The sequence below is a fragment of the Neofelis nebulosa genome, chromosome 9 (genome assembly GCF_028018385.1).
Source record: "Neofelis nebulosa isolate mNeoNeb1 chromosome 9, mNeoNeb1.pri, whole genome shotgun sequence".
Classification (NCBI taxonomy): domain Eukaryota; kingdom Metazoa; phylum Chordata; class Mammalia; order Carnivora; family Felidae; genus Neofelis; species Neofelis nebulosa.
In genome coordinates, this window is record NC_080790.1 from 30,258,117 (window position 1) to 30,270,145 (window position 12,029).

At 35.3% G+C, this 12,029-nt stretch overlaps 1 protein-coding gene across 3 annotated transcripts in view; it reads right to left on the minus strand.

Moving 5' to 3' along the window:
• Positions 1-12,029, minus strand: part of STRN (striatin) — a 91,961-nt gene that overhangs the window by 37,531 nt on the left and 42,401 nt on the right. For all 3 annotated transcript variants that reach the window (XM_058683034.1, XM_058683035.1, XM_058683036.1), the window contains 3 exons: positions 6,579-6,657; positions 3,587-3,754; positions 1,572-1,707 (listed from right to left, as the gene is read on the minus strand). In XM_058683034.1, coding sequence (XP_058539017.1) covers positions 1,572-1,707; positions 3,587-3,754; positions 6,579-6,657 — 383 coding nt within the window. The remainder of the gene's footprint in view (positions 1-1,571; positions 1,708-3,586; positions 3,755-6,578; positions 6,658-12,029) is intronic.

Consider the following 12,029-nt stretch of genomic DNA (forward strand, 5'->3'; position numbering starts at 1 on the left):
AGGAAGACCATACTTAATACTTAGAAAAATCAACTTACAGATTTTCTTAATATTTAAATCAATATAATGGCTAACAAATAATGTAAAGCATCATAATCAGCGATCATTTACCACTGAGTTATGAATAAAGTATTTTGATGGGAAAATATGATCTTAATGCAATCAGCCCATAAAAATCACAAGGCAGTAGAAAATTTCCAAATGACTAGGACAGAGAAAAGGGATCATACAAGTTTAGGCATTTTCTTTTCATATAGGAAATTAAAACACATGCTATTACTATGTATTTGCATACGAAAAATTGGGGGTGACTACTTGAAGTTCAAATAATGCCCATGACAAGCCTGTACCAGCAGAATGCTACTGAACAGTGGCTCAGGGAAATAAGAATCTGGAAGTAATAATTTGAGAGTCTCTGATGGAAGCAAACGGCATCAAGAACAGAGGAGTTACACCCAGAAAGCGTATATATCATTTTCATATACAACATCTCATTTATTCCTCACAAAATCCTCTGAGGATAAGATGGGTATTATAACCTCTGTTTTACAAAGTATAAAACTAAGCCTGAAGGATAAGAAGCACAGGTAACTAGTAACAGAAATGGGACTTAACCCCAAGGCTTTCAACTCTAGGTCCAGTCAGCTTCCCTACCTTGCTTTCTACCTTACTCTTCTTAAATACACATGGAAGAGGAAATGTAAACATTTTTCTAAACAAAGCATGACCTCATCTATTACTTAAAAGAGGAGAAGGATGGGAAGAAGAAGAGAGAGAAGAGAGGAGGAGGAGGAAAAAGAAGGGAGGAAAAAAGAAGAGAGGGAAAATAACAAGAGGGGCTGAAGGTGACAGAACGGAGAAGGGAAGAGAAGGGAGAAGAAGCAAGAGACACTTCTTATTCCAGGAAACTACCAGGGGAAAGTCAATAAATTTATGAAGATCTAAACAAAACTGCAGAATAACTTTAAATCTGTTTGAAGAAATCTAATGGAAGAGTTCTGAGAGTCTCTAACATTTGTCTACCAAAGCAACCCAGGCAAAAGTCACAAAAACCTCATCAATTAGAGGTGATGCCAGTCGCCATCAGGCACCATAATGGGTCTGTCAGTTCTATTGTCTTATAGCACCAATAACGCTTCATTGGTATAACACACACATTTTTACCACATTCACCAGCTCTGCAGAAATACTGAAATGTTTAATGAGCTAACAAGTCAAAGAGTAAGGACCTTTCAAGATTTTTTTTTTATATTTTAAGTAATCTCTCCACCCAACACGGGGCTCAAACTCACAACCCTGAGATCAAGAGTCACATGTACTACTAACTGAGCCAGCCAGGTGCCCCAAAGAGTGAGGACCTTTAAGAGAAAGCTGCCATCCTAAAAATATTCTTGAATTTTAACTCAATACTAAAACCTCTTAGATTAAATGTCCCCAAATTCACACACACACACACACACACACACACACACACACACAAAGTTAAGAGTTTAGGTTGAAGAACACACAGATTATTTTTAAAGTACACATCATGATCCCTAAAAATATTAATATCTGAGTAACCAACTCACCGTTGAAGTATCAATGATACTTTTTTCTCTTCCATCAATGTCATCATCTTCATCTTCATCACTGAAATCTGCAGCTGCACTTTCAAGGAATTTGAAATTATCCAGCACGGAGGCAGAATCTGTTAACTCGGATTTCCTGGTTTAAAACATGTACGTCTTGCTCAGTTCATTTTTTAAACTTAACATAAGAATTAATCCATGATATGCTGCATTAACTTGTCTATATTATAACTATGACCCCTCAAATCATGTTATGAATGACACTGATTCTTATCCACTACATTTCCATGGATTTTAATTGGAAAAGCACTATAGGAAGTGGTTACTCTTAAAGTACTTTACAATCATAACTGTTCAGACTAATGGCCCCTCCTGATTCAGTATTCTTTTGATCCCTAAGTCAAACTTAATGTATTTCTTTTTAAAAATATTTTTCTTTTTAAACATTTAAAAATATTTTCTATTTTTCTCTATTCTTTTACTCTCTGCAACTCTTCCTCCAACAATATAAATTTCTATAACTAAAAAAATAACTAGTAGGTCAATTTGCTCTGATGCAATCTTACATTTCTGCTGAACAGCTAAGGAGCTGAAAAAAGTAAATGTGCACATGAAATAACTTATTAGTCAAACTAATATTACTACAAAACTTGATCGTGTTAATGAATAAACCATTCATTTTCAAAATGAGTGACTTTTCAAACATATACAATTTTAATTTAGTCCCTCAAAATAAATCTAGTAAATAATTTCCTAATAGCCAGAATAGAATGATTTCTCTCCAGTTCATTAGGAAATGTTTTAGATAAAGGCATTTTCTTAAAAAAAAAAAAAAAAAAAAATTAACCACAACTACGGACAAAATTTTCAAAACAGATACATCTCAGATTTTAAATCTGTTGAGAGCTATGTTTTTGGGTTTTTTCCACCCTATTCTCTATCCCTACATAAATCAGACAGATTCAGAATAATACCCTTTTCAGTTTCAAAACACAGGTCAAGGACAAAACACAAGACAATTAGAGTGGTCTTTTCTGAACATCTCTACAATGACTTACAATAACCCTTTAGGTAAAACTATAATCAGGAATAAGGTCTGCATTGTTTCTTCTACACAAAGAAACAATCTAATCTTACATTTATAAAAACAAGTTAATGTAGTCTTAGTTATTACTGAATACATTTAAGAAGGCTCCAATGACATTTGTTTAGAGAACTTACAAGTCCATATTTTTGAGCCTTTACCCATATCCCATAATTTTAACGTTCCAACTAACAGAAACGATGTTCCTACTAGAAAATGTATAGAGTTCAATTTAAACCATTCTTATGGCTTTAACATGCATTAAAATAAAGTAACATAATATTTAGACTTTCATAGAATCTTTGGCTTTTTATTTAAGAATCATGCCAACATTTTTTTCAATAAAGAATCTCCTTATTTAACTGTTCATGTTCATTTTAAACAAAATTACATGTAATTGTATGACATATGATCCAAAATGCAAAACAAAATATTTCAAATAGCTATTGAATTTCTCACACTGATTCTATCAATTAAAAACATAAACTTAAAATAGATAATCTTCAAAAGAAAGAGGGGTTACAGTATTATTAAATACACAAACATGGTTAAGAAAAGTTTTACTTCTAAAAAATTTGAGGAATTTATAGGAGTTCTAGGTCACCAGGAATGAAATTTCATTTTTACAGATTTGAACTGAACTTTGAAAGATGATCTTTTGTGAAGTTCTAATAGTAAGTGACTGAGCTTCAAGATATTAAAATCTGTATTAAATCTATAAATTTCAAGCAAATAAAAATATCTTAAACAAAAAATATTATAATAATCACAAATAACTCTAATCCCTATAGGTTATCTTCTACCAAATGAAATTTCCATTTTTTAATTAAACTTTATAAAAAATTATTCCTGTAACAGTATCTAAAATTGCAAGTATCACAAGTGTCACCCATAAACCAAAATTATTTAGTAACCCAGACAAAATACTTACCCAATCATTGCTGTCTCTTTAACTTCAGCCTCTGTGCCATTTATAACTGAGTCCTGATTTCTGTCATCTTCCCTGTCCGTGACGTCACTTGAAAAGCCCAAGAGAGCTCGTACTCGTTTAGATTTCACATCTAGAATAGTATCCGTGTAACCCACCTCCTGTAGATACCTGTGTGCGAAGAGGAACCTTACAATCCAGTCATTTTGGAATCAGTATTCTATAACTTAACGTGTAAATAAAAGTATTTCTTTAAATTCATTGCCTGCAGAAGACTTAACAGTACAGTACTATGCTGGTAAGACTGGCTAATAAATAATCTTCCAGCTGCCAGATGGAGATGTCTCTTGCAGTACCAGCCTCTACGGTCACTGAAAAAAATCAAAGAACTACACAATACACTATTCATTACATTTATCATAAGAAGAAGCTGTTCCTTAATATACCTAATAGCACATTCTTTCTTCTAGGCAGGATTGGAGCAAACTCACTCTCAGATCCTTAATAAATTACTATTTTATAACAGTAATTATTATAACCAGTACTCTTTTTACATTTCTGCTATAAAGTGTTTTTGGATCAACTGAGAGCTAGAGAGAATATTTCTAGAATATCTGCTTTCCTCCAAGACATACAAGAAGAGTACATTCCAAAGAGTCATTTCTACAGAAAGGAAGCTGTTATCCTAAGCCAACTCTAAAGTAAAAATAGCCCACAATTCAATTGTGGATGTGGGATGCGTGTGTGCACGTGGGTGTGTGTGATACTGAGAGCCAGCGGCACAGAAAAAATAGGTTTGTACTGAGAGCTAGACCTGGTTCTAAAGCCCATTTCTGCCACTTTCTTCCTGTGTAACTTTAATTCTCCTGAACTTCAGCTTTCTTCCCTCCTAAGAGTGACACATCTAATACATTGGGTGGCATACGGAAGGCATTCGTTATCCTTTAACAGCAAAGATCGATCAAAAAAGACCAAAAACGGCAGCAGCAAAAACATGAAAAAGGCAAACATCATGCCAAAATACTGTCATTAACAAATGTGACAGACAATTATTAGGCATGAACCTATAAGTAAGCATCAAGTCTATGAAATGAAAGAGAAAACAAAGGTAGACAAGATAATTAGTTTCAGGTCAGTTTATTTCAAGATCAGGTATTAACAGATTACAGCTCAAAGAGATATTTCACAAAGATGTGTGACTGAAATGGAGTTAAGTGTATCTTACCAAATCAAGACACTCATTTTTCAATACTATCCAATATTTATAGAAAGGTTTTGATGAGGGGCACTCAGGTGGCTCAGTAGGTTAAGCGTCTGACTCTCGGTGTCAGTTCAGGCAATGATCTCACGGTTAGTGAGATCAAGCCCCGCATCAGGCTCCATGTTGGCGGCACAGAGCCTGCTTGGGATTCTGTCTCTCCCTCCCTTTCTGCTCTTTTCCTGTATGTGCACATGCACACTCTTGCTCTCTTCTTTTAAAATAAAATAAACTTAAAAAAAAAAAAGGTTTTGATTAAAATCTGAATAAATGTTTAACTTTCCTGAATTTAATTAGTTGTTCTTACAAACCAATACAAAGGTGTTATATTTCTCTGTTTTTAACATTTGATACATACCTATCTTTGTCAACAAAATCACATTACAAGTAACGGTTTTAAAAACTGCTCTTTCCATAGGTAAGTTGGCTTTACTAAAGAAAACCTCCTTATTCATTGATAGAATGTCACCTTTTCTTTGAGGGGGCAGACTGTGAATCTTTTAAAAGTTTTTGAAAATTCTCTCTCAGATTGCTCACTATGATAACCACTTCTCATTTTAAAAATCATCACTTTAAGAACACTCATTTATAAAAAGAAAAATTCATAATCATATTTAAGACCAAAATGAGGGCACCAGTGAAAACCACTTATTAAATATTAGTGAATTCTCATTTTCTTTAACTTTGAATAGATAACAAATACATAAAAGGACACATTTTAATATTCTCTCTGCCATTAGTCAAAAGGAATGGCCGGCACAAATCCACTCTGGAAACCATAGATGTAGACTTATTCACAGGAAACCCCAAAATACAAAACAGGTAGTAAATTTCATTTTACTGAAGCACAAATTAGAATACCAATTTCAAATGTGATATGCAAGAGCCAGGCAGTGAGCTGGTAAAGTGGGTTATAACCTACCACCTGACATCTGAACCTCATTCCAGCTTTGTTTCCTCTTTATAGTCTCAAAACACATTTTATAGGAGAAAGTACATGTTAGTGCAATATCTGCAAATTGGGAAAATTAAAGAAGCTCTTCAATTTATTTAAAATAGAAAGTTTAAAAAACATAACCCAAAATTTCACATCTTAATATTGATTAGACTTCTATTAGGACACACGTATATTCATGTACAAAAGATGCAAAAATAACTTTAGGAATACAGAATTCTTTAAAATGTAAACATAAGCATATATTAAAATTTAGAAGCTTAAAATTAATCTCTGAGGGATGCCTGGGTGGCTCACTTGGTTAAGCATCCAACTCGATTTTGGCTCAGGTCATGACCTCACGGTTTGTGGAATTGAGCCCCAGGTCAGGCTCTGCTCCCAGTGTGGAGCCTGCTTGGGATTTTCCCTCTCTCTCTGCCCCTCCCCCATCCCCCTCAAAATAAATAAATAAGCACTTATTATATATACTCTTTGATAAAGCTAAAATTGTAAAATAAAAGAATTTATTCTTGGTAATTCTTGTTAATATTTAATAAAAAATGAATTCTACCACAGGGGGAAAATGTGTAATATGAAAAAGGAACAGTAATTCAATTAAGTTTTTTCATACCAGCAGTCTAACAATAAAAGAGATAATATTATTGTACTGAGTTGCAAATGCAAAAAAAATATATATGTATATATCTATAGATATATCTATATATAGATATATCTATAGATATATCTATAGATATGTACCCTGATGAAATATACTTCTCTTTGTTTAACCACAGGATACTTACTGTCTGAGTAGTTGTCGACCTTGTTTCCACATTAACTGGCTGTTTTGTTGTGGCTGTACCTCTGTTTCATTACCTTCATCTGGAAAACATTAAATCATAATAAAAATGCCTTGCTTTGTACATTAGAGAGTATCTCAATTCATAAAATATGTCCAATAAAAATTTATTAGATCAGAATATGCAAAACTACACTGTAAGGTATGTTTTAGGACAATGTAAATTCTGTTTTTTAAATCTAATTTCCATAACAAAATATAAATTCATTATAGGTACTAGATTCCCCTGAGAGTAGCAGAACTAAAATAACGACATTTTCCCAATCTCTAGTAGCCTAAGAATTTTCCTCCAGGACAAAGACTGACTCAAATCAAGTCATACAATAGGAGTCCAATGAAAATGTTATGGAGCACCACATCAGAACTAGAACAAAGTACTCAGGAATGATGACAGAAAAGCCGGTCTGGTAAAGAGTAGATCTAGGTAAGAAATAATTTCAATCCACATCTATTTCCTTCACTAGTTATTAAGTAAAAACCTCAAGTATTCTTTTGAAGACATTCCTTGAATGAAAACCACCTAAGCCCTGTAAAGCTTTAATTCATCATTTGGTAGACGCTGAACCCTTTTAAGATAGTAAAATGAAAAGAGCCCTCTCTGTGATAAATCTGGACTACAGAATTTCCAAACTATACTCTGACTCAACTTTAAAAATACAAAAACAAAAACAAAAACAAAAAGTTCACACTTTTCATCAGCCCTTGATCGAACTGCAAGAAACTGTGATCTCTTACAGGGTTTTATTCAAGTGGAGATATAAGAGAGATTGGGAAAATTTGTTTTATGATTTTGATGTTAAGCATTTACTATGTTCCAGATGCTATGTTAAAAACACATATGTTATCTTTTTTAATCTTTACAACCCCAAATCCCCATTTTAAAGATGAGCAAGATGAGTTTTACAAGTTAATTGTAAGATTCCCAAGTTAGAAACACAGTTGTAAGTGCTGAAATCACATGTGACTCCAGAGTTCTGTTTCCTTCTACATGCTCTCACTACAGTGAGAAGAAATTAAAGAAATAAGTAAATGAGAATTTGGTCTTCCATTTTCGTTTTTCTCCTAAAATAGTTAGGCCAAGCTCTGTGATATACCAAAGAAATAGCAGTACAGTGGGGGGTGGGAGGGGTTAAGATAACTTAAAAAGATAAGAGTACTTTGGGACAGGATGACTTCAGAGGGTATACTTTAAAAAAAAAAAAAAAAAAAAGAGGGCAAAATGATGTCCCAATATTAAGGAAAAACAACACATCTGCTTCCATTGACCCACAAATTCAGGAACTATGGTTCACAAATTGTTCCACAAATTCAGGAATACACTATGGTATGTTCTAAATATATCTACCCCCTTTTTAAGTGAAGTAAGTAACCTATACCTGCCAAGTGAGAACATGTGCATTGGCATTTCAAAAGACTAAAAATTTCAGATGTGAAAGAACTTTTGAGATCATTTCACTTCCCATCAGTAATGGCCCGAATTCTTTCTATACTATCCTCAGATATACTCAACTGTCTTTGCCTACTTTGGCAGCTCATGATGTTATTACCAAAGTGTGACACATGCACTCAATGGAATACTACTCAACAAGGAATGAACACACCAACACGAATGAATCTCAAATGCATTGTGCTAAGTGAGAAAAGCTAGAATCAAAAGGCTATATTTATTCTGTATGATCCTGGAATTCATATGAGTTTCTGGAAAAGGCAAAACTACAGGAACATAAAACAGATTAGCGGCTGCTCAGGGATTAGAGTGGGGAAGAAGGGTAGTAGGAACAAGACCATGTATGTTTGTGAAAACACTAAAAAAGGTAAATTTGCTTATGTAAATTATATCTTAATAAAAAATAAATTAAGCCAAATCAAATAAGAATGCATCTTCACCCTCTTTAAAAAATAAAGTGTATTTGTATACTGATATAAAATCTGACTCCCTGGGTAACGTATTTTTTTTAAAGTCTTGGATTAACAAAAAAACTTCTGTACATGAGAACCTAATTTTTCCCACCGTTCTTTATCCAAGTTAAACTCACAGTTCTCTCAATCAACTATCAGATTCACTCTTACTTCACCAAGTTTAAAAAAAAATGACATCAAAAAAAGTGAGGATTTTATTTAAAGTGGTAAGAGTTGAATTGCTTGGTAATATTAAAAGTACTTGAGTGGTACTTCCAGTGCAGTTGGAGAAGAGGGACCCAATTTACCCTCCTGCTTGTAACAAGTACAAAACAAAATAGATGAAATCATGGTTAAGACACTGGATATCAGGCAACAGAGGAAGATGATCCCTGAGAGAAGAGAAGCACGGTGAGCCCTGTGATTATTCCCGCTCACTGCCTGGACAGCGTTTCTAGATCACAGCATAGGGAGGGAAAACAAAAAACAGTATCTGAAGAAATGATGGCTGAAAAGTTCCAAGTTTCATGAAAACTATAAACCCACAGATCCAAGAGACTCCACAAATCCCAAGCACAAGAAATATAATGGGGGGGGGGGGGGCAGGGGGGGGACAGGGACAGAACCTGGGAACTATACCATAGCACATCATAATGAAATTGCTTACAACCAATGATCAAATGAAAACTCTTCAAAGCAGCCAGAGAAAAAGGTCACATTCTACATACAGAGGAATAAAGATAAGTTTGATAGAAGGTATCTCATCAGAAACAATGCAAGCAAGCAAAATAAAGATGTTTCAGACACACAAAGGCTGAAAGAAGTCATCGGCAACAGCCCATACTACAGGATACATAAAAGCCCTTGAGGCAGATGGAGTATGATGCCAGAAAATATGGATCCCCACAAAGGAATGAGGAGCACTGGAAATGTATACTTTTTGTATTATTTAAATCCCTTTAGAAGAGAATTGATTGTTTCAACAAATAATGAATGTAGTGTGTGACTTATAATATAATACAAGAAAATATGTGAGAACAACTACCAAAGAGAGAAATGGAAATACGTGGGTTCTCGTGCTACAACAGAAGTGGTATACTGCCACTCAAAGATAGATGGCGGTTTAAAAAAAAAAAAAAAAAAAAAGAAGTATACTATTAACCCTGAAGCAACCACCAAACCAGCAAAGAGTTATAGCTAATAAGTGAGCAAGAGAGAAAATAGAACCGTAAAAAAACAAAAACAAAAACAAAAAACTAGATGAATCCAAAAGAAATCTAAAAGGAAAAGGGAGCAAAGAACAGACTGAACAAACAAAACAAACAGCCAAGGTGGGAACTTTAAATCTAACCATATCGATAGTCACGTGAAATGTAAATGGTCTTAAACATCGTGATGAAAAGGTAGAATCTGTCACTCTGGATAAAAATATTCTATTTTTAATAAGTACCTGCCTTCTAATATTAAATAGAAGAAACTGAACTATGGAAAGATAAATAAGATTAACATAATCTGGGGTAATATTCTCCTAAAACAGAAATGTGAAGGTTTGGAAATAGAACAAAACCGGGAAAAAAAAAAAAGGCAGAAAGGAAACGAATTTTACAGTGAAAAATGTTTCAGAAAATGTCTGGATTATCAGTTTAAACAAAAGTAGTATAAATGGATAAAAGATCAAGCACTAGGAAAATTCCTCCTTCTTTAAAGTTTACCCTGTGGTGAACACACCACCTTCGACCCTCTCCTCCTCACTGTCCTCATCAATGTCACCTACGAATCCCTCGATAACGCTCAGAACCAGGCTTACATGCTTCCTCTGCAACCAAACGCTTACATCATCTTGAGCAGTTAACATTCGTGTGGGTGATCCACCTTAGCCTCCCCACAACCACCACCCTCTCTAGCTGTCAGACCTCAGATCCTGTCATTATGAAGAACAGACACAGATGCAAACTCACTCTCTGAGCATATCCTTCAGGCTCATACTCCCACCTCACTAGTTCTTTCATTTAGCTGGGACCTCAGATCAGGGACCAGCAAATTACAGCCTGCAGGTCAAACGTGGCCCGCTGCACTCATTCATTTCTGTGTTGTGGCTACTTTCATGTTAGGATGTCAGAGCTCAGTAGCTGCAACAGGTAACATATGGCCTAAAAAGCCCAAACATTACTACTTGGCCCTTTACGGGACACCAGTGTGCTGGCCTGCTCCAGACCACAGCCTATCCCCTTACTTTTACCCATTAGCCTCCTTTTTGTCTTCACTTCCTTCCCTCCCTAGTTTTAGTTCACGGTCTATCACTGGAACTGTTCGTTAGCCAATATCCTCAAGTTACTCCTTCCTTTTGTCTCTCCATAAATTCAATGAATTCCATTATTAACTATTTTCATCCTACTTAACTTCCACCCAAGCTGTCAAGGGTGTAAACCAATGCTTCTATATAAACTCATGATCACACACCTTGACTGGACCCTTAGCTTTTCTCAATCCTACTATTTGTTATCAGTTTGTCCTCCTGCTCATTATTATGTTAAACCTTCTCTACTTTTCTTAAACCTGTCATACACTCTTAGCAGATAATCCAGTCTTACACATAAAGCTATCATATTAAATACCCACCAAAAAACTGAAACCCAAACTCACAAACCCAACACCTAACTTCTACATTCGTTCTTGGGAACAATAAAAGACATACTCCTCCCAGCATTGTCCAGCTAATTCAGAATCCAGTCCCTATCACTTCTTCAGATACCTTCCTATTTTAAATACCTCTTCTCTTTCCTTTTTATTTGCTCCTCTTCTAAGAAACCCTTGCACGCATGTACACACACACACACACACACACACACACACACACACACACTTTCCTTGACCCCATGGATCCTTTCAGCTGTCCCTGTTCTTCACCTTCACAATCTAAACTTCCTGAAAGATGACTAAATGGAGTCTTCATTTTCCATTCAGGTCTTTGTTTCTGCCCTCACCCTTCTCCTAAAACTGCCCAAAATAATGACCCATGTATCACTAAATCTTAAGGCTACTCTTCAGAACCTCTGGCCATTACTCACAGTGCTGTAGAGTCCTTTCCTGTGGAATCCCTCCCTTCTCCTGGTTTCCTTCCCACCGTTAAGATAATTCTTATCAGTTTCCTTTCCAGCTTTCTACTCTTCTACCAGTTTTGTATTAGAGATCCTGGTCCTCCTCTTACTGTGCATTAAGTCCCTGGGTGAGTTCTTCCTCTCCAGCGACCTCAGTGCCCTCGGTACTACATGCTGAGGCCTCTCAAATCTACATATCCAACCCAGACCTCTGGTTGGAGCTTCAGACCCACATAGCCAGCTGTCTACCAGCCAGCTTCACTTGACTGCCTGACAAATAAATCCAAGAGTGAACCCATCATTTTCCAAATCTACATCTGAACTAGTTTGCAAAACTGGCAGTGTGGGGGCCATCTTTGAGTTTTGAGTGTCCCTGTTTTTCATCCCTTACGTAGAAA